The 24,351-nt window shown below is 40.7% G+C and overlaps 1 protein-coding gene across 1 annotated transcript in view; it reads left to right on the top strand.

Annotated features, from left to right (window-relative positions):
- Window positions 1–24,351, top strand: part of CFAP99 (cilia and flagella associated protein 99) — a 195,651-nt gene that overhangs the window by 15,240 nt on the left and 156,060 nt on the right. Inside the window, exons 3-4 of the mRNA XM_043971559.1 lie at window positions 17,003–17,147; window positions 21,752–21,846. Of these exons, the coding sequence (XP_043827494.1) occupies window positions 17,003–17,147; window positions 21,752–21,846 (240 nt within the window). The remainder of the gene's footprint in view (window positions 1–17,002; window positions 17,148–21,751; window positions 21,847–24,351) is intronic.

Below are 24,351 nucleotides of genomic sequence, written 5' to 3'. Positions count from 1 at the left end.
GAGAGTGACTACTTTTTCTTCTGGGGCTCCCTCTTCTCTCCTCACCCTGACCATGATTCCCTGTCTGCCTGTTGGCCTTTGATCCGTCTTAGGAATTCATTCTTCTTTCAGCCCTGCTCTAGCTCGGCTGCATCTGCTTGTGAATGCTCAGGAATACTAAAGACTTCCCAGATGTCAAGGCGTCCCTCTCTCCTTCACTCTTCCAATCTTGTACAGTCTGACCCGCTCCCACAAGAATATAGCACATTGGAACTTCCTGGAACAATATCTGCCTCATTACTGCTGGCACCTGACGCCACACTGGAAAACTTCAAGGGCAGGTAATTCCTGATCATCTTCTGTCATCCCCCTAGTTAAAAAGTGTGAATTTATAGCTGCATAGGCATATCTGTAGGCACATATCATAAATATCCATGAATCTGCACAACAGTTATCCCAAATATGCAGGCCACCTGCAAGTACATAATATACATTGCCTACACATCATCAATGGACATCATCTGGCTATGTGTATAAATTCTTCTCCCTTTACCAGTGGGATATCACATGTCAGCTTGGTAACCCCAGCTGGCTCATCCTGGCATTTCTGTGGTGACATGCTATCCATTCTGCACCAATCTACCTTCAGACTCACTGACCTGTAGTCTCAATGCTCAACCCACAGGTGGCCCAAATGACACTCTCATTGTCTCCAGCTACCAGGATCATACTCCAGAGGTGGGCAACCCCTGCTTCCTTGGGACTTCTGCAGCTGAAGTATCCTGCCTCAAAGGGGAAAACTCTGCACTCTCCTTTGTTTGAGCAGAGCTCCCCTTGAAAGCTGGGAGCAAATTGCAGCATTCCCATCATTCATGTAGTGACCCAGATCTCTTCTTTATGGGTCATCATCTGGCACAGGTCTCATACTTTTTTTTTGGTGGGGCAATGAGGGTTACGTGACTTGCCCAGGGTCACACAGCTAGTGTCAAGTGTCTGAGGCTGGATTTGAACTCAGGTCCTCCTGAATCCAGGGCTGGTGCTTTATCCACTGTACCACCTAGCTGCCCCCAGGTCTCATACTTCTAACACAGATCCACAGTCACCTTTGACCCAGAGAACCTCTTCCATATGAGCTTCAAGGTTCTCTCTGCTTGAGTTTCCAAAATGATTTTGGAATTATATCATGGTCTTGGAGAAGTAGACCTTGAGTGGTTCTGCCTGTGTCCTTACACCTTGTGTTGGATCTGTTATGGTCTAGTATGGTATTCCATTGGGTAGCTCCAACCTCTGCTCTTCTCTTAACAGGGTTGCACTCTGGAAAGCCAAAGTTGAGTCCCTGAGGGTCATACACCATTTTGGACCTGTATCACTTCTCATGGATTGCAAATCATCCAGGGATGAGTGATAGAGAGAATTGGTGCAGTGTATGATATTTAAATCCACCAGTAGTACACACTCCTGTGAAATTCTCAGGCTCTTAGCTATATTTTGTAGTATTAGCAGCCCCACTCCCTTCATGTCACAGATTGTCTGAAGTTTCTCTGTGTAGATAAATGAATGAATGAAAAAAGTGTTTATTAAGCATTGACTTTGTGCAAACCACTGTGCTAAGTGCTGGGGATACAGATGGAAAAGCAGAAGTCTCTGCTCAAAAGGAGCTCATATTCTAAGGGAGGAAACAGTATATATATGTGGGTTCAGGTGTAGGTTTGATGGAAAAGGTCCCATGGACCTTAGATGTAGTGGCAATGAATACACTGTAATGCCTCTTCTTTAATGTCATTTCTGTTGATAAAAACATATCTATTTCTAAATCAGTTAACAATGTCCAAGGACTTTGGTTTGACCAGCCTGGCACATGCTCTTTCCCCCTCCCCCTTCTCTTGCTCTCTCTCTCCCTCTCCCTTCCTTGCTGTTCACATTTGGGTACATGGGTCTACAGACAGAACATCTGCATCCACATTCGTCTTCCTTGGCTAGGAATGCACCATATTTGGCTAGCACCACTATGCAAGTCTAGCTGGTAACATTCAACCTTGTGTTCATCAAAATGTGCCCCTGGATTGTTTTCTGTCCAAACTTGAAACTGAACTCTTGGAAGCGATCAATGATACTCTAAAGCCAAAAACCCTCCATTTGTATGTGGGGATAACAAGTCTCACTGCTGAGCCTGACTAGCAAGTACAATAGGCTGCTTATAGCCTTAGCTTTCCTTGTATGAAATGGTTTCCAAGTCCTCCCATCCTTCGTGCATAGCACAAAGAGTTTTCTTGGACCTGCAGAAACCAGCACTGATGTATTGTGAAGTAGTTCTCTGTTCCCACACCACCAGCTGCCTGTTGGACATTTCCATCTGGACGACATGTAAACATATCAAACTCATCATGACCAAAACAGAATTTATCTTTCTCCCAAAACCTGCCTAATGCTCCTAATTCCCCTGGTTTTGTAGAGGGCTCCGCCATTCTTCCCATTACCCTGGTTCATGACCTTGACTCTTGCATTCTCCTTCATCCCATAAAACCAATCAGTTGCCAAGTCTTGTCAGTTCCGCTTTCACAGTATGTCTTACATTCATCCCCTTTTCTCTAATCACACAACTGCTGATTTAGTTCAGGCCCTCATCACCTCTCCCCTGGACAAGGTCTCCTGCCTTGAACCTTTCCTCTCTCCAGTCCATCTGCCACACAATTGCCAAAGCTCAAGTCTGATCAGGTTACTTATCTGCTCAGAAAGCCCCAGTGCCCCTCCCCATTTTTTGAGGAGAAAATATTTGGTATTTAAGCCTTTGACCATACAGCTTAGAAACCGTCTTATAGACTTATTATATATTATCCCACTTCATGCACTCTATACCAGACTCTCTGGTCTTCACAGTATTCCTGTACCCTATCATAGGCTTTTCATTGACTCTAAAGTCTGCCCAAACTGACATTCTTGGCACTCCTCATGCACGATATTAAATCACCATGCCTTTGTGCATGCTGGAATATGCTTCTTTGTCACCTCTGTCTCCTAGAATCACTAACTTCTTCCAAAGCCAAGCTCAGACAGCACTTCTCATCTATGGCCTTTCCTGATTTCATCACCCCCTTCCACCCTAAATTACTTTCAATTTACTTTATATATCTCTTATATTTATGTATAGGTATGTGTGACTGTTGCCAATAGAATGTGAGTTCCTTGAGGGCTGGAACTATTTCACTTTTTTTGTTTTGTGGTCATTGTATCCATAGAATCTAACACAGCTCATGGTACACAGTAAGTGCTTAATAAATGCTTATTGATTGACTGATCCCTATAATTGGCTCACATTTCTCATCCTATCAGTGTGCCATTGGGTCTAAGCCAGGTTTTCTTTTTGTCCTTTCCCCCTTTTAATTTCTTAACCATAAACCCATGAGAGAAATCATTGAGAAGACTTGGGATGAAGGCATATTCTTACCACAAATTTCTAATAGTAGACCTTAAATGTTAGAAAAGCCTCCATCTCTTCAAAATGCTGGAAATGTGTTCATGTGGCAAGTGTCTTTGTCTTCTCAAGGTCTGTACTCCTGCTGAGACTCTATGTGACCCATATTCCTGACAGGGGCTCTGCAGAACTGGCATGAGTTGATGGAGAGCTTAGGATCAGTAGCTTCTAGCTGATCTCATACCATTTGTATCCTTTCCTTGTGCTTTTCCCCCATTGGGAGGCAGTGTTACACAGTGGAAAGAACCCTATATTTGGGGCTCAGAGGTCCTGAGTTTGAATCCTGGATCTGTCACTTACTACCTGTATGACCTGCGGCAAGTTCCTTAACCCCTTTAAGCCTCAGTTCCTTCCTCCCTAAAATAAGAGGGGTGGTCTAATGACCTCTAAAGTTCCTTCTATGATCCTACCTGTGTGACTTTGGGCATATTATTGACCTCTCCAGCCTCTCAGTTTCCTCAACTGTAACACGAGGGAGGTTAAACTAGATTACCTCGGAGGACCCTTCATCTAGGAACCTCTAAGGCTATGATACTTCTCAATACAGTGAGGTCATTGATCTGAAAAGCTTCTTCATGGTTAGACGCTCCCGACTCATATTACATCTCAAATCACAGAGCCTAGAAAAGAAGCTAAAAAACATATTGACTTGGGGAAAAGTGTTATGTAAAGAAAAGAATGTAGAACTTGGAGTCAAGAAGATCTACCACTTATTAGATGTGTGCCCTTGGCAAGTCATTGTGAACCTCAATTTCCTCTTCTGTAAAACAAAAGGTTTGGACTAGATGGCTGATTGGGTCCCTTCTAGCTCCAGAGTCTTGTGATTTTGAGTTCTTGGCATTCCTTGTTAACCAGAAACATTCCACCACTGAAAATAGCTTTCTAAATCCAACTATCGTGTCCCTATAGCCTCCCTACACCATGTTTGACTTGGCTTAGTCCTTTCTTTCAATCTTACTTTTTCACTGAATATGTTTTTATTTGTATGTTGTTGATTTTTTTATTAATGAGTCTCTGGTGGCCTCACAAAGCAAAAGGATCCATGGAAATGAGGTTTTTTTTATTTGGTGCAAGCCCAATCTGAGGACTTTTAAAGGAAGTGACAGCTGAAAAGCACGGTTATTAGTTGCAAGCCTTTAGAAATCTTTGACATAAGCCGTTTCTACTCAAAATTTATGGTATTGCCAAATGTAACAGAGCATGTAATGGGGCTCTGAAGCATGCATAGATCTCCTAACGTGGAGGCACCCTGTGTTGCACCTACATTGGTGCAAATAACCTCCTTTGATTGACTTGCAGCCTATAAAAACTACTAGACTGGGACAGTCTCTTTTCTGTGTTCGCAGCAGGAAAGAGTGCAAGAAAGAAGGGGGAGGGGAGGGAGGAAAAGGGGGAGAGAGAGAGAGAGAGGGAGAGAGAGAATGGGAAGGGAAGAAGAGGAGAGAGGAGAGGAGAGGAGAGGAGGGAGGGAGGGAGAGAGAGAGAGAGAGGGAGGGAGGGAGAGAGAGAGAGAGAGAGAGAGAGAGAGAGAGAGAGAGAGAGAGAGAGAGAATATGAGAATGAGAAAAGAACAAGAGGGGGGAGGGGAGGGAGAGAGATTGTCCTGGTCTGCCAGTTTTAAAGATGGAGCCTTTTCTGGCTACCCAGTCCATCCAAAGAGGCTATTCCTAGCCACCTGTTAGGAAAAGGCAGGGTGCAGAAGGCCTTCACGTTAGGAGATCTGGACATGCTCCAAAGTTCCATTACAAAAACGAAAGACAGAATCCTAAGATAAGACGAAACGTAGCTACCAAGTTCAGACAACAGTTTTTATTTACTAAGCAGAATAATATCCCTTCAGTTTGGGCACTCTGGGGAATCACTCTCTTAAAAACATTCGTTTCCCCTTTAAATACTCCCTCTAAGCATTACCCCTTCACCCAGTAATGTATATTAAGTGAATGAAAGATGTTTTTCCTTCCCTTAGTCTGGTCACTGCCTTAAACAATTAACAGAAGTTAATCTGAGTTGATCAAGCCTCTTCAGAGACTGGTTATGCCTTCAATATCAGTGATTTGGAAAGATTTCAGTACAGGACATTGTTTTGGACATGATAGCTAAAGAAAGACTGAGAAAGTATCTCGTTCAGATTGGAGTGAGGACTTTGCTCTGGTTCAAGCACCTTCAAAAGCACATTAATATAACCCCTGTTCAGCTCTGACACACCAAATGTTCCATTGTACCATTGTACCATTCTCACCATGGTGGTTTGGTTTATCGTTTGATACAAACTTAATATTTGTGTTTGGTTCAGTTTGATGTGCAATAAATGAGTGTCATTTGTCCATTTGAATTCCAGGTCACAGGACTTTGAAGCTAGAAAAGACCTTAGAGTTCAACTGTTAGTTCAACCCTAAGAAAAGGAACTTGGGGCTCAGAGACAGGAAGGACCTTGCCCAGGGTCATACAGTTTAGTAAATGGTAGAACTAGGACTTAAGCCAAGGTCTTCTGGCTCCAAATTACTATTACTTCCACTACACTTGCTATATGATTCACTCCAAGTCTCTGGTCTTTGTTAATTTTTTGAAAAGAGGGGGAAAGAGTGAGAGTAAAGGCAGGTCTGTGATTTCATTGGAATTTTCTCTTCCAATGCAGATCAGCACCTGATCAACAACTTATGCTCTGCAAGAGATGCCTGGAGTTCTAAGACATTACCTGACTTGCTTAGGATCATGTTAGAGGAAGATAGATTTGAATTTGTTGCTTCCTTGTCTGGTTGTCTATTCACTACATCTGCTTTCTCTCTCATCTCTGGCATTTTAAAATTTCTTTCTTTTTCTTTCTTATTTTTGTGTGTGTGTGACAATGAGGGTTAAGTGACTTGCCCATAGTCACACAGCTAGTAAGTGTCAAGTGTCTGAGGTCAGATTTGAACTCAGGTCCTCCTGAATCCAGGGCCAGTGCTTTATCCACTGGGCCACCTAGCTGCCCCCCATTTTAAAATTTCTGAGTCTACATTGTGGTGTCTCCTCAATGTTCTAGGCTAGAACATGGGTGACCTGGGTTCTTTCTAGTCCTCAACCTGCCACTACCTTGCTCTGTCACTTTAAGCAACTTTACTCCTTCTGGGCCTCAGTTTTCCTCATCTGTAAAATGAGGGAGTTGCACTGACTGAAGTCTCTTCCAATGCTAACACTCTAATAGCAACTGAAGTTTTTTGCCTTCTTGGTCTGACATTTAGAGCTAAGAGACATTGAGTACTTTTTTGTGTGTAGATGAGGAAACTGAGACCCAGAAAGGTCAACGAACTTGTCCTTACAGGGTAACAGAATTACAAGATGAACCCAGGTTTTCTGATTCTAAATCCATCGTCCTGTGTTATAAAAACATGCTTTGCAATTAAAAAGTGTTATTTCCCTAGCCATCTATTCATGCAATTCAGTTTTTCCTCTAAGATCCTGATTCTTGTTTAATAAAGCTTGTTTTCAGAGGGAACAGAAAAGCATCATCTCTGGAACAATCCAGAGGTACATTTTTCAAAGTATCACATAGAGATTCAGCTGTACAATTCCCATTATTGTTAATGGCAACCACATGGCTAAATCCCTGTGCACCACTTTTGAGATGCACCCCTTGCTGTTTCCCTATTTTCCCCATAATTGTGACAGATCAAGCAAATAATATAACCAATCATTTTAAGGTGTGCTTTTTTCTTTTTTCACTTAGCAGATTTTATGATTCTCTTTTTTTCTACCATGAAATGTTTGTAAGGGGGGGGAATCTAAAATTGAATCAGAGAAATAGCAGTTGAGTTTTTAAAGCCCAGAGGGAAAGCGTTTCAAAGGCAGAAAGAACAGAGCTGAGTGAACCATTCCAATTGTAGGCAAGTATTCTTGCCTCCATGTGTGGAGATAAGATAAGAAAATGAACCAAACAGAAAAATGAAACTGTAATCATCCCCTTATAAACCCATATCTAAGTAAAGAGAGGTTTCATCCCATATTGTCATCCACAGCCCCCCAATACACCATTCAGTGTGAATTGTACCATTCTCACCATTTTGTATCGTGATTATTTGGGGGTAGGTGACTATAACTGGACTTCTACAAGGGATGTAGGAGAGGCAGTGAGGTATAATGGACCAAGATCTGGCCTCACAGTCAAGAGGACCTTATATCATATGGTTGCATGACCTTGGGCACTCACTCCCTATGAGAAAGCATTCAGAGGAAGCCTTTGAACCTTTGGATTCCACATCCTCTGGGCCTGCCTCTCTTTAGCCACAGTCAGTTTGAACTCCTGCCCCATGTCTCTGCAAAGCTTTTGTCCGTATGGGACAAGAGACACAACCACCTCTGCTATCCACCCCCTTCCAGGAGCCAGTGCAAACATACATGGTGCAGTGAGAAAAGCACTGGATTTGAAGTCAAAGGTCCTTGGCTCTAATCACAGCTCTGCTAAGGTGATTCAGTAGAAGGAAAACAGGATTTGAAGTCAAAGAACTTGGGTTCAAATCCTGACGGCTACTTACTACCCATGTGATATTGGGCAAGACACAGACTCAGTTTCCTCATCTGTAAAATGAGAGCGTTGGACTAGTTGACTTCTGCATTTCCTTCCAGCTCTAACTCTATAGATCTATAAATCTATAATTTAACCTGTGTGACCTTGGGCAAGTCACCTTGGGCAAGTCACCTCTCTTCAATGGCCTGTGTTTCTTTATCTGTGAAATAGGGGGTTTGAAATAAATGACTGTCAAGAGCCATTTGAGGTCTCAATTCTGTTACTCTATATCCTCTCCCCAACAGCATACCGCTTTCCCCCTTGTCTTTCCTATTGCTTATACTACTTCTTCCTACTCCCCCAAAATTGTGAGCAAGAAGCTAAAGAATATGATATTGTACAATGATGCAGTACACTTTATTATGTATATTTATGTCTGATTCTCTTTTTTGGACCATAAGCTCCATGAGAGCAAACACCATGTCTTATCTAAACTCTAGAGTCCCCTCCTTCATCTAGCATAGAGCAGGTGCTTAATAAATAATTTTTTGAATGAATGAATACTGCAGTCCCTACCTCGGCCCTGTGTTTTGCTTTCATAAATATCCATCCTGTGTCCATGTCATAACTCTGGTCATGGCTGGTGTAAGGAGCCCTCAGTGGCTCATTGTATTGACTATGGGGTCACTATTTATCAGATCTACCAACATATTCTGAGACTCAAAGCACTCCATGACCATATTGGTTTGAATGACACTGATGCGAAAGTCTGCCTAGAATGCCCTCAGCCACGTAATAGATGGGAAGAGGGAGGACACCGATGGGACACAGCTGCATGTGTGCCTCCCCCAACACTTTGTAAATGGGTTACGTGATTTTATTTGTGTAAGAAGCTCCCAGAAAAGGGTTTCCCCCCCACAAGCACAAACTAGAATCTGCTCTGCAGCTTAGCATCTCAGAGATTTGCCTGGCCCATTGAGAGGTTAAGGGACTTGTCCAAGGGAACACAACCATACCATAAGATCCTTCTGACATTGAGGCCAGCTCTCAATCCATTGTACCACATTGCCTTATGAGAGAAGTAATGCTAAGAAATCCCACAATGCTAAATGGTGGTCAGAAGCTGTGATAAAAGAAAGATCATTTTTACTTTTGAATTTAATTTTTTATTTTTTTGCGGGGCAATGAGGGTAAAGTGACTTACCCAGGGTCACACAGCTAGTAAGTGTCAAGTGTCTGAGGCTGGATTTGAACTCAGGTCCTCCTGAATTCAGGGCCAGTGCTTTATCCACTGAACCACCTAGCTGCCCCCCCCCCATTTTTACTTTTTAAAGGAAATTTGTTGTTCAGTTGTTTCAGTCATGTCTGACTCTTTGTGACCCCATCTGGGGTTTTCTTGGCAGAAATACTAGAGTGGTTTACCATTTTCTTCTCTAGCTCATTTTACAGGTAAGGAAACTGAGACAAACAAGGCAAGGTGACTTGCCTAGAGTGACATAGCTAGCAAGTGTCTGAGGCCAGATTTGAACTCAGGAAAATGACTCTTCCTGACTCCAGGCCCTGCACTCTATGCACCATGGTGTCATCTAGCTGCCCAGGAGGAACCTTAAAGATCACCTAATTCAACAGGAAGCTCCACAAGTAAATCTAACGTTATGCTATACATTGAATGCTAATTTGGTTTGGAACTCAGAATTCATGTACTAATGTAAAGGGGGGAGCGGTTTTTAAAGATCCCCCAGGTTCGTTAAGCCCTGTATGGGCCACCAATCTGTAAGGGCCAAATTTAATATGGGAAGAGCTACCCACTCTCCAACTATTCCTCCCATACTGATAAGAAATGAGATTTTTTTTAATTTTTTTTTTTTTTGGTGAGGCAATTGGGGTTAAGTGACTTGCTCAGGGTCACACAGCTAGTAAGTGTTAAGTGTCTGAGGCTGGATTTGAACTCAGGTCCTCCTGAATCCAGGGCCAGTGCTCAATCCACTGTGCCACCTAGCTGCCCCAAGAAATGAGATTAAAAAGCCTCTTTTCAAAAAAACAAAAACCAAAAAACCCCCCAGGGCTTATTGATGAGAACCAATTTAGAAATAAGGACAAAGAAAATCAGGAAATATGACCTGTAAACTCGCCCACCAGACTCAGCTGCTTTGCGTTTAACTCTTGCTATCCCCCTGCGCGTCTGCGTTTAACTCTCTCGCCTGCCACCGTGAACTCTTCTGTCTGTCTGGCGGTCTGTCTCCTCGTCTCCTCCTGTCTCCCCCTCCCTTTCCTCTACCTCCCAGAATAAAAACCCCTTCTCTCACAGGAAACCCAGGCCGACCACCTACACACCCCAAACTAATTTGTTGGCACCCCTAGGGGTGGCACCCAAGGCAGGCTGGGGCATGGGGTTTCTTTGCATACCCCCACTTGGTGGAGGAAGCTGTGCAGGGCGTGCCCGAGGCTTTCTAATTTTAGCCAAGATGGGGTCTCCCAAATCGCAATCAATTCTTACACTAAGTTATTTTGCTGCAGTCTTGCCTACAATTCAGTGATTTTTAAAAAATGCTAAATTTGGAGTCATAGGACTTGGGTTTGAATTCTGGCTCTGCGGTTTTATGAATCTGGCTAAATCACTTAACCTTTCTAGGCCTCACTTTCCTCCCTTCATGAATGATGGGGTTGGATTAGATGATCTCGAAGAACCTTCCGGCCCTAAATACTTTGATCATGTGTTTTTCAGATACAACTGGACAACAAAAGGTTCCTTCTAGCTCTAACAATCTGGGAATCTATTTATAAATAGGTATATAGTTAGTTTCCAACTATGGGAAGGTTAGAATGTAAATTCCTTGAGGGTAAGAATTAGTTCATTCTTGTCTTTGTATCCCCACAACACATACTACTTAGCACAGTGGTGGATGGCACAGTGTATTGACTGTTAGAAACCAGGTTGTGAGCCAAAATTCATTATGAAGTCAGAATGCATTTTTCCCATAGAAACCATCATCCACAAATAATAGGCATAGGGGGCAGCTAGGTGGCGCAATGGATAAGCACCGGCCCCTGGAGTCAGGAGGTCCTGAGTTCAAATATGGCCTCAGACACTTAACACTTACTAGCTGTGTGACCCTGGGCAAGTCACTTAACCCCAATTACCTCACCCCAAAAAATTTTTTTAAAAAATAAATAAATAATAGGCACGTCCGCAAATGTCTAATCTTTAATCCATGTTATACCTGAAATACCCTACTTCAGTTACAACTAAACAGAACCAGGACATAACATTTGTGTGTCCTAGGCAAGCTTTGAATTGAAATCGTGCGTCCCATGTAGGTCAAGGACTCCAGTGGAGAATGAATCCATTTGGAGAGCCAAGTGCTCTTTTGTTTAGTTTATAATCATTCCCAATGTCTCTATTCTACAAATGTATAGTTTAGTAAACTGTTATTCTTAGGGTAGGAGACCTGAAGTTCTACCTTCACTTTATAAGGTGAGGGAGTAGAAGCAAAATTTTTTTGCTTAAACTCACTAAGCAAGCCAGAGAGAGAGGAAATCATAAGCCCCTAGCCTTACAACTCATAGCCCATACTTTCCATTCTTCATTGTTCTACTATTCTAATCTGGTACTATAATGACTTGCACAAACCTATGTTTATCCCTGGCTTCAGGAGCCAGAAATAGTGTCTACCGGGGGATGTAATTGGTGAAAAGAGCATTGTAGATGAAATCAGAAGAGTTAGAACTTAATCCTACCTAGAACATTTATACATTATTTTACCTTTGGTGACTCAGTTTCTCTCTCTGGGCCTCGATATCCTCTTCCCTAAAATGAAGGAGTTGGGAAAAATGCTCTCTTAGGGCTCTGACATTCTGAGTCTCTAATTAAAATCCTGCAATAATCAAAATATTTCATTTTAGCTATTCGTTTTCATCTCTTTTCCAATCAAACTTTGTACCTCAGACCACTAAAAGTACGGGAAAATGAATGCTTTTTTCTCCATCCTTCTCTCCATGCTAGTCCATGATTTTTTTTACAGTAACTAAAATACAATGTCACAACCCAGATATGTGATAGAATAATGCCCAAAGGATGTCTCCTCCAGTGAGAAGAAATTCGCTACCACCTGCAGCAGCCCAATCCATTTTTTTGAAACAAAAAATTGTTAGGAAGTTTCCCCTTATATTGAATCAAAATCTGCCTGCCTGGAATTTCCCCACATTTCTCTTTATTTTGTTATCTGAAGCCAAGCAGAATAAACCTAATCCTTCATCTACAGTAAATACATGAAGACAGTGTCCACTGTCTTCTACAGCTAAACATCTTTTCTTTCGTGTGACCGTGTATCAGATGGTGGGGATCCCATCACTATCCTTGTTGTCCTTCTCTGGATGTGAACCATATTGTTAATGTTCCTTCAAAAACTAACCCAGAACCAGATACATTACTCCTTAAGGGGGTTGACCACAATGAAGTTCAATGGAACCTCCCTCATTCTGGACACTAAAGCACATTAGTTTTTGGTTGGTTTTTTTTTTTTTTTTTGGTCGTTACTATTACCTCTCATTCAGCCTACAAACTCAATTTTCAAATGAATTTCTGTCTGGCCGTATCTCTATCCTAAACTTGGTTGGGTCATCATTTGAACCCAAGTACAGGATTTAATATTTATCAAAATTAAACTTTAAAATTTTAGGCTAGCTTTCTAGCCTAAGATATTTATGGATCCTAATGTTGTCTTCTACTGTATTGGCTAGCCTTTCCAACTTCCTGATTCCACCTATAGAAGACCATTTCCTCAAGTACTACCAGTGGTACGTTTTCTTTTTTCCTGAGAAAATTGAGACCTCTTCTTCTCCCATTCATTTCATCTCAAACCCCCTTGATGTCCCACTCTCTGTTGAAGAGGTGACCCTTCTCCTTACCAATCCCAACCCCTCTAAATATGTACATGACCCTGTCTTCTTCCATCTTTTTCAGCAAATTGCGTCCTCTCTCATTTCCCTCTCAAATCTTAAACTTCTCCCTATCAACTGGTTCTGTTATTACTGCCTTCAAATATGCCCAAGTCTTGCCCCATCCTTGAAGAACCTTCACTACATCTTACCATCCACTCAAGCTATGATCTTTTATCTCCCTTCCTTTTGTCAGCCAAACTCTGTGAAATAGCTATCTATACTTGTCTTCTCCACTTCTCCTTTAACTCACTCCTCAGCCTCTTACAATCTGGCTTCAGACCTCATCCCTCAAGTGAAACTTCTCTCTTCAGACTTGCCGATAATTTTTAATTGCCAAATATGATGGTTAGTCAGTAAACATTTATTAAGCTCCTTTTATGTGCCAGGCACTCTGTTAAGCATTGAGAATTTTAAAAAAAGACACAGTCCCTGCCCTCAAAAACCTTATAGTCTAGGGGCAGCTTGGTGGCACAGTGGATAAAGCACCAGCCCTGGATTCAGGAGGACCTAAGTTCAAATCCGGCCTCAGACACTTGATACTTACTAGCTGTGTGACCCTGAGCAAGTCACTTAACCTTCATTGTCCCACCAAAAAAAAAAAGAGCTTACAATCTAATGAAAGATACCTAAAACATGGGTATGGTAAAGAAGCCAAAGAAGTCCAAAATGAGTGACTTTGTTAACTAGAACCCCTCTAGTATTTCTAGTAGCTAAAATTTTTCCTGTCTCTTCACCTGTCCCTTAAATACTGCATGGTATAGTATAAAGAATGTTGGCTCAAAGTTATATAATATAGATTCAAATACCGTTTTGCCATTAACTCATTACCTATGTAACCTTGAGCAAATCACTTAATTCCTTTGGGCCTCAAATTTCCTTATCTGTAAAATAAGTGGTTTCATTTTGTGTATTTTAAAATTCTAAATGTGGGTTCTAATCTGTCCCCCTAGTTTTGTGGGGAAACTGGCTAAAATCACTGATAAATGAGTTTAGGCTTTTTAAGGGTTTATTAAAAGATATAAGATAGTAAAGAAAGAGAAATATTGAGAACAGATTTCTTATAGCATGGAAATCCTAGCCTTCCTAAACCTCCCACTTGAAGTCCTGCCACCAAACCAAAAGAAGAAATAAACCCTCAGCCAGCGTCTGCTTCCTACTTTATGTTCTCCTCCCAGAAATGGGAGGTCCTTCAAGCTAGGGTCATTCAAATCCATTGGTTCACTGGACTTGAAGATAGCCTCGAGTTAAGTTCAAAGTTTTTAGCTTCTGAGAACAATACCTTCTTAAGGGCCAGCTAGATGTGTTTACAATCTAGTTAACTGGAAGTAGGCTAATAGCAGTCAATCACTCTCACTTATTCAATCAGTTTAGATTAATCTCCAGGTGGGCCTTTGAGTATTTGCTAAATCCCCTTATCTACCACATTCCATTATCTTGACACAATTTAGATGATTCTATGATCCCTTCTGCCCCCAGTTTCTGATACTGTCATCACTGGAATCATCTGATACTGACTCAGGCTTTTGATCCACAGCCCTCTTCCTTTTCTTCAGGTGAAAAACCTGCATCTCAAGTAACTAAGTCCAGATTCCAGAACTGATAAGCTCTTCTTGTCTTTCCTTGTTTCCTGACCTGAGGAGCCACAGCCTGTGTTAGAGAATAGCCCCAAGCCCTAGGATAGGACCAAGTACAGAACATGTGAAGTCTGCTAAAAACTTCACTCTGGCTTGGTTATAGATCTATTTACCACCACTCTCTGAGGTGGTCATTCAACCAATTCTAGACCTGCCTTATAGTACTATTGTCCAGTTTCTCTTTCTCTCCATCTTTTCTATAAGAATACCATGAGAGACTTTGCCAAACATCTATTTGAAAACCAAATATATATTAAGTCCATGTCATTGCCTTGATCTGCCTATCTAGTAACCTGTCAAAAAGCGGGGAATAAGGTTCCTTTGACATGATTTGTTATTAATAAATCCACTGGGGCAGCTAGATGGCGCAGTGGATAAAACACCGGCCCTGGATTCAGGAGTACCTGAGTTCAAAATCCAGTCTCAGACACTTGACACTTACTAGCCGTGTGACCCTGGGCAAGTCACTTAACCCTCATTGCCCAGCAAAAAAAAAAAAAAGTCCACTGGATCTTTGTGGTCTTCATTTTACTATTTCAGATCTCACAAGCTTTCCCTTTAATTTTTTATTCTAGAATTTTGCCAGAAACTTATATTGAGGTGTCTAGACTGTAGTTTGAATCTTCCCTTTATGGAATACTAGGACACTATTTTTACCTTTGGTCCTATACGCTTTTAAGATCACCAATAGATCAGCTCTCATTTTTGTGACTTTTTTCAGTATGTTTATATAGTTCATTTGAGACAAGTGACTTGAATCCAGTGAGCCTATTTAATTGCCCTTTTGCAATTTTCCATGCTTATCTTTGGGTTTCAATTCCTTGTTGATCATTTTTATTTTTGTTCTTTATACTCTGAAGATTATTCTCTTTGGTGGGGGGAGGGAAGCAAAATAGGAATTAAATAGCTCTGCTTTCTATGTAGAAAAAAGAGCTAACCAGGAGGCTACTCCTTGCTTGTTGATGGGCCAAAGTTTGACCTTAGTAACCCTAATTAGATGGACCCAGGATTCAGCTTTCCTACTATTTCTCAAGTATATTTGACTTCAAATGATTCCTTGTGAGTGATACTTCATTTTATATACGTGATATTCCTGTTTAATCAAATTCTCTAGACCTCAGTTTCCATATTTGATAAAATGAAATGGTCAGGCAGATGATATCTAAGTGCCTTCCCAACTCTAAAATTTCTGTTATTCTACTCTGTGAATCTATTTCCTAAAGTATATAGACCATGTGGCCAAATGTGAATCATAAGAAGAGTGTCATTTACCAGCAACTACCCTATTCCTGTATTACCTAGGTATCTTTCAAAATCTCTTGGCCAAATGCTGACCAGCCTGCCCCCAATTATTTAGAAATCTGATGAGATCATGGCCTGAAGTGATATAGCCAAGGACTTTAAACTTATTAAAAATGTATATATACAATTACAAAATTCATACGTAATTAATAAAAACTGAGTTGGTATTATCTTACACTAGAGAGGCAAAATCTTTCTGAAGAAGTATTTGGCAATTAGCCCACAAAGTCATTAAAAATTAAAGTTCTGGGCCATGGCTGACTCAGGACTCTAATTCACTTGCCAACTCTGCTTTTCCCCAACCCCCAGACTATGTGCTGACTCACTGCCTTTATTAGTTTTGTCCCTTAATTCACTCTACAGGGGGGAAAAAGGGGGGAGGGTATTGGAAACTCCATTATCATCTCCTTTGCATTCATGACAGCAAAAAATGCAAATGAAGCAAAAGAAGACATGTTTGCCTACTGCTTGGTGAGCTAGTTGACCACATCACCTTTCTAGCAATATTTTGGATCAGATTTGAAATAGTTTCCACAAGAAACATTAAGCCTTGTTATTGGTTTCTTGATGAAAGCCCTAAGGATTAGGGAATGTTTATCTTCCTGTTACAGTCTTCTATTATGGTTGCTTACCATATGATTTAGCCTCTAACTACTTTAGCCTTTTATTCATACAAGGGTGGGAGGGTATTTCTTATGAGAAGTGGTTTCTGTTATTGTTACTTGTGAATGGAGGCAATTGATCAAAGAGGATCATGGACATAATGGAGGATAGTTTAACTTGGCATTTAAGGTCTTTCACAACTTGGTTCCATCCTACTTTTCTGATCAATAAAAATTTCTTAAATGCCTTCTTTGTTCGAAGGCTTATGCTTGGCACTGGGGATACAAAGATAGATATGACACATTTCATGCTTTCATTGACCTTCCAGGGGAGAGAAAGGCATGCACACAAATAACTATGGTACAATGAAGAATGAGATAAGAGCAAAGGAGAAGTGAAGTCTAAGGAAAGTGCTGTTTGAAATTTGATGAGGGAGGGATCACTTTCATTTGGGATGGGTGGAAGAGGGGAGAAGGTCATCCAAGGTGGCAGAGAGGGGGCATCTGAGGATGGCCTTGGAGGAAAGGATAGGTTTCAATTTGATTTTCTGGCTTCTCTATTTACAATCCATTTTTAAACAAATTCCAGACTCTCAATATTAAAGATGAAAGCTTCATTTTGGAAGTTGTCTCTGGATGTCTTGAATACAAGAAGTTACTGGAAGTGGTAGTCACTGCATTTTATGCACATGCTGGGAAGAAGTGTCTGTGGTCTGATTACAATCTCTTTACAGGTATGTGGTTTTAAGCAACCTGATGTAATTCAAGTGTGAAATTCAAGAATTTAGTAAAATCTAAATTATGCTCTGCAATCCTTGGTTAATCCTGATTAACCTTGGTATTTCACATTCTTATATTTTCAAATATGAAGAAAGAAATATCAGGATGGAAATCTCGTGTGCATACCAAAGAGACTTTTATCTTCATAATGTAGATATCATATATGCATATATATATATATATATACATATATATATATATATAAAGGTATATGTGTATGTGTGTCTACATACAGACAGCTAGGTGGCACAGTAGATAGGGTGCCCAGCCTGGAGTCAGGATGATTCCTTTTCCCGAGTTCAAATCTTACCTCATATACTTACTAGCTATGTGACCCAGGACAAGTTTTTAACCCTGTTTGCTTCAGTTTCCTCATCTGTAAAATGAGCTAGAGAAGGAAATGGCAAAATCACTCCAATATCTTTGCCAAGAAACCCCAAATGGGGTCATGAAGAGCTGGATACAACTGAAAACAACTTAATAACAAAATGTACACACACATATATGCTTGTATACATATATACATACCACGTATATATAATTGCAGGCAAGCCAATTGGATAATAGACTTGGAATAGACTTTAGAGGTTACCCAGTCCAATGCACTCATATTACCTCCCACATGAGAATTTGAGATGCAGAAAGGTTGGGTATCTTGGCCCCAGACATACAGCTAGTAAGTGGCAGAACTGAGTTTTGTACCCAGGTCTTTGGAATCCAAATCCCTTCTGTCTCCCAAAAGCTTAATGATTTTGTTGATGTAGTAGCTCCCTCCACTGACAGAGAAAGCAAAGCCTCAGGCCTTCATGAGCTGCAACGGCCAAAAAATATCTTCATAAGCTGGTCAGTCCCCTAGAAGAAGCCTTTCCAAAATGATTGAGGCTGATTCTGGGTCCATTACTTTTTTGTGGGGCAAAGCGGGGCGGGGGGGGGGGCGGGAGTTAAGTGGCTTGCCCAGGGTCACATAACTAGTGTCAAGTGTCTGAGGCCAGATATGAGCTCAGGTCCCCCGAATACAGGGCCAGTGCTTTATCCGCTGCACGACCTAGCTGCCCCCCATTACTTTTTTTAAAACAATTTAATGGATCCATTCTTTTTCTTTCTTTCTTTCTTTTTTTTTGCGGGGCAATTGGGGTTAAGTGACTTGCCCAGGGTCACACAGCTAGTAAGTGTCAAGTGTCTGAGGCTGGATTTGAACTCAGATCCTCCTGACTCCAGGGCCCGTGCTCTATCCACTGTGCCACCTAGCTGCCCCTAGGATCCATTCTTGAAACTTTTCTGGCTTGGTAGGACCTTCCAGAACTTAACTCTCCACTGGTCTGACCTTCAAGAAACTCTTCAGGGCAACTTTAGTAGAGGACATAAATGACATGGTAGCAATGGCATTAATCCTCTATTAAAACCTTGTTCCATGGCATGGAAATGATCATACCTCCTCAAAGGCATGCCAGACTCTGTCAGGTCTAACCAAGCACAACAATCTTCAAATTCAGGCTGGACTGCAGACTGACTGTCTGCCTTCCAAGGACTAAGTGCTGAGAACCTCATCACCAGAAGGCTGACCCCAAAGTGATGAATTTTCTGGCCATGGCATTCTATGAAATGTTGATGTGTTTCATTTTGTTTTACTGGAGTGAATAATACCACCAATAAAATCATGACTCTTTCCAAGTATCAACTGATGCCTTAAATGTGTGCATGTGTGTGTATCTTACATCTTTCCCAAGTCCTTTTGCACATATTATCTAATATGATCCTCATATCAATCTTGTACATTGGAGAGGGAAAGTGTTGACATTCCCATTTTACAGAGGAGGACACTGAAGCTCAGAGTTAAAGTGACTTGTCCAAGGGTCCATCATTAAATGGATCCAGAAGTAGGGGAGCTGAGAGCTGAACAAGAGTGTCACTGATTCCAAGTCTAGTTCCCTTCCCTCTCCACACTGCAGTAATTTCACATGAGCAGCTATTTGCAGACTTCAAAGATGAGAAAATAGGAAGCTTTTCTAAATATTATTATTATTATTATGTTAACTGGTTCAATTTTGTTGTTGTTAGTAGAATACTACTAGCTTATGTGACCTATGGTTAGTCACTTATCTACTCTGAGCCTTGGTTTCTTCCTCTGTAGAATGGGAATAATAATCCCTTTAGTACCTGCCTCACAATATTACAGTAAGGTTCAAATGAGATAACCACCAAAATGCTATATCAATTTCCTTTACCATTACAGATATACCTAACATTTTAGAGTGCCATTTTTCCCTAACATTTCATTTTAGATTATGCTCTACTCCATTTTCAAATAGTTTTATACTGTAAATACACCTTCTTTAAATATAGCCCATATGGTTTAAAGTTTTAAAAAAAATAGCCTTTTTGACATTTGGTCATTAGTGTGAACTCAGCTAGTTCTAAATGTCAAGAGCTACTTGTAAGCCTGCAGAACACTGTGATTCAGATTCTAAATAGGCACATAAATACATTAGATTTGCCTTCACTTTTGACAACTCAGATGAGTGTGACGTGAATCCATCAAAACTGCATGAGCCAGGGCCCAGGTAATCCCAGTACTGCTTGGATATACTGCTAGGAAGATTCTGGGATACCTCTGGCTGCATCCTTTGGAACAGGGAACACATCTGTTTTACAACAACAAAAAATAATAAATGTATATGGTGCTTTTTACTAGGGCATGTCCATCAAACAACTCTGAGAGATAAATGATGCAGGTATTTTACAGATGAGAAAACTGAGGCTCTAAGACTTTAAGTGACTATCCCATGATCATACAATTAGTAGGTTTTGAATCCAAGATTCAAGATCAGGTCTCCTAACTCTAATTATAGAGTTCTTTACACCTCACTCTAACTTTCCATCATTTCCAACCAATGAACCTTCATCCTTTTCCAGGACTACTAAGCATTAATGTAGAAAATTACAAAATTAAGCTACATGACCTTAGCTGGGCTATCAATGTTTCTATTCTACTATCGCTGATTCCTAGTTTTATTCTTCCCAGCTTCTGTTCCAAAACTTCACATCCTCCACCTCCCCCAAAGGATTTTTCTACCTCCCCCTATTCCTGGGAGTTTCTTTTAATCTCCTTCAATCACCACTCCTATATCTATATATCTTTATCTTTGTCTGTCTATATCTTTATCTTTGTCTATATCTTTATCTGTTGTCGTTATCTATATCTGTCCACCTACCTCTATATCTATGTAGATCTAGATGATAGAGATAGATAGACCAAATAGATATAGTGATAGATCTAGATAATAGAAATAATATTCATAGATGGGAAATAGATAGATATATAGATGACTCCTAGATTTATGATCATCAGGTGTTTTGATGGTAAAAGTACAGTACTAGGGGAGACATAATGGTTAATGGGGACTATACACAGATGCAGCCATCTCCTTTACACTGTTGGCATTGGACTTATGACCCAGGGGTGTTAGCTTCTGGGGCAGTTGAACAGCACCCCCTTCCAATGTAGCAAGTGTATCCCATGGGTCATAGAAAACAGTTAGGACTCCAGGGGCATTTGGCTGTCAATCACATGGCACATGGCTTCTACTGCATATTACAGCTACTTCTTATCTAGGAAACATGTGTCACAGTTGTTGGCTTAGCCCCCACATACTTGGCAGGCCTCTTCTTTTGCCTTCCATTACTCTTCAGTCCCCAGATTCAAGGCCCAAAGCCCTTTAGACCAAGCATCTATTTCTCCTCTCTTAAATCTCTCACTGTAGCATAGGAATTGAGGAGAAAGCAACACTTGAAAATCGGGTCTTATAAGAGGCCTCTGATCTCCCCATGAAACAGAAGTGGATCGAGGCAGTTAACTCATGACAGGATTCGAGAACTATGTGGATACATTGGTGATTCTCATGATCACAGCTACATAAGTAAACAGGAATACAGGATTGCACCCCCCAGGGTCCCCAGAACTCTTATTCAAGGCCTGTCTTATTCCCCTGCATGTTGTTACAACACCAGCATCCCTTGGACCCTACTCAGATGCTCCAAATGCTAATGCTTACAGGGCATTGCCTGACATAAAGCTGATGCCAAGACTGGCAGGGGCATAGATATAATACTTACTACATTGAGAAGGGGTGCTGCTCAACTCCCCTAGAAACTAGTACCCCTAGGATATCATTAATCACCTATCTAACCTCCCACTTTGCCATGTCTCTCTAAATCGCTCTCTTACTTTCAAAATCCTCTGTTTGGGAATGTGTAACCTTCAGTGTAGTTACCCTCAAAGTCCAAGCTGAGGCAATGTATTAATTGTGTTGCACTGTCTAAATCTCACTCCAGCAGAGTGTAGCCCTATCCTTCCTACACAAAGATCTACATGGTCTTTATCTGCAGATTCATAATTAATGGGAGATAAAACTGAAAAAAAAGTATGATTGAATATGGAAATGGAGGGTGATGGGAAGGGTCCATCACTAGTCACTGACATGGATATTACATGTATATTTTTTGTTTCTGTAATAATATATAACAACATTCTTATCATGTTTTAATATATTTTTATTAGTTATTTGTTACCTATCTACTTTTTGCCTGGATAAAATTGGTCTTCAGCCCTTCAGTAAAATTATCAAGTCTCTGGATAGTATCAAAATGCATACGGTAAGAGAATTCTTTTTTAACCATATAGAATATTCAGTGTTTATCTTTAAAAGTTCCTTATAAAGTACCTTATTAATGAAACTATCATCCATTACTTTTAAACCTCAATTACTAAGTATTCTATAGTACTGTACCTATAAATTCTGGGAAATGAAGAATTTAATCATAATTTTCATTTTAATAATGCTATAGTCCTTATATGTATAGGAAGAGATCCATATTATCTTGTTTCCAAACTCACATTTTTGGCCCAGATTAAATTATATTCTTAGTAGTTAAAATGAAATGAACCACTATGGAAACATTTAGGTATTATATATAATGTAAGCTATTTTAAGTGATACTTGTTTGATAGCTTGCTTAAGATACGGGTGGCTACTGTCTGTGGTGCTGAACCAGCAAGGGTACAGCACTGCCCTGTGCAGACACTGAATAGAGTCTTAGAGGGAAATAGTTGTCACAGCCCCATCTACCTGGTAATGAGCTCACAGAGCCAAAGCTCTGGAAAGGATATGAATCTTTCTGATTATCTCAGTGATGGCTAGCCTTCTCAGCCCTTGCTTAATATTCTCTGAGAAGTGACTCTTGGCATTGCTTCTCTAGGATCCTGGTCCTGTTCTGTCTAGTAACTGGTACCTCCTTTTTTTGGGTTATTTGTGTTTGCATTCTTCTCCCTTGCAGGGATCCCTATATCCTTTGTGTCTCTAGCAAAATATACTTCACTTGTTTAAGAGCATATGTTCTTCAATAGTTAGTCTCTGAATTTTTAGCCTCCTCCTGTCCCTTTTGATTTATGGACTAATTCTAGATCACACACCATGATGTTATTTCTTTCCTATGTTTACATACCTCAGAGGTCTAGTCTGAAAAATCAATGGAAGAATGTCTGTAAAGTACTTTGAAAAAAATTATATCATATATAGAGCACAAAGTGACATGATAGACATAAGAAAAAAACAAAACTCCAGTGCACTAACATTCATCTTGGAGGCCAAACTGTTACCACATTTAAAAGGCAGGGCAGTTGTTCTATGGAACAAAAGAAGGAACAGCTGCTGCCGAGACTTCCTGTAGGAAGTGGATAAAAATTGGTGCTCAGGCCAGTGTATTATACTAATTTCAGAACCATATGTGTTGGGAGGAAGGAGGACAAGAGAGTTGGGTGAGACCTCTTTGTATCATAGCAATGCAACACCAGGAGACTGCTGGCTCATGTGGCGCGGGTTCAGTCCTGGAGAAGCCTGTCTGTTATTATGCAAAGTAATTTTGTGAGGAAGAGCCCTAACATCTGGGGAAATCAGAAAAGGCCTCTTTCAGAAAGTGGCCCTTTGGGGGCAGCTAGGTGGCGCAGTGGAAGAGCACTGGCCCCTGGATTCAGGAGTGCCAGAGTTCAAATTCGACCTCGGACACTTGACACTTGCTGGCTGTGTGACCCTGGGCAAGTCACTTAACCCCATTGCCCTGCAAAAACAAAAAAAACACAAACAGAAAGTGGCCCTTTAAATCTGGATCTTGAAGGGAGTTGGAGAATCCAAGGGGCAGAAGTGAGGATCCCAATGTAGGAGACAAACTCTGGGCCAAAGTTCCTGTGTATCTCCCCCCATTTGTCTGACTAGTGTTACCCTGTGTGTGTGATGTGTCCCTGGGGAAGTATTATACACTGGGTTCTTCCATGGTTATGCCTGAGGTCTTGGGCAAAAAGCTGGATGTTAAAGAAACAGTCTTTAAGAACTAGGTGATATTAATCAGAGAAATGCAAATTAAAACAACTCTGAGGTATCACCTCACACCTATCAGAGTGGCAAATATAACTTTAAAAAAGGAAAATGTTGGATGTTGGAGGGGATATGGGAAAACTGGAACGCTAATCCACAGTTGGTGGAGTTGTGAACTGATTCAACCATTCTGGAGAGCAATTTGGAACTATGCCCAAAAAGCTATAAAATTGTGCATACCGAGATCCAGCAATACTATTGCTAGGTTTGTATCCCAAAACATCCCAAAAGAGAGAAAAGGCTATTTGTACAAAAGTATTTCTAGCATCTCTTTCTGGGGTGGCTAAGAATTGTAAATCAAAGGAATGCCCATCATTTGGGGAATGGCTAAACAAACTGTGGTATATGATGATGATGGAATATTATTGTGCTATAAAGAATGACAAGCAGGATGATTTCAGAAAGTCCTGGAAAGACTTACATTAACTGATGTATGGTGAAGTGAGCAAAACCAGGAGAACATTGTGCATGGTGGTAGTAATATTGTTTGATGAACAACTGTGAATGATTTAACTATTCTCAGCAACACAATGATCCAAGACAATCCCGAAGGGCTAATGATAAAGCATACTATCTGTCTCCAGAGAAAGAAGTCAAATTGATTGAACACAGACTGAAGTATGCTATTTTTCACTTTCTTTTTTCTTTTATTTGAGTTTTCTTATACAAAATGACTAATATGGTAATTTTTTGCATAATTGCACATGTATAACCTATATCTGATTGCTTA

The sequence above is a fragment of the Dromiciops gliroides genome, chromosome 6 (genome assembly GCF_019393635.1).
Source record: "Dromiciops gliroides isolate mDroGli1 chromosome 6, mDroGli1.pri, whole genome shotgun sequence".
Lineage (NCBI taxonomy): Eukaryota > Metazoa > Chordata > Mammalia > Microbiotheria > Microbiotheriidae > Dromiciops > Dromiciops gliroides.
The sequence above is the reverse complement of the archived record's forward strand: the minus strand, read 5'-3'. Positions and strand labels throughout refer to the sequence as shown.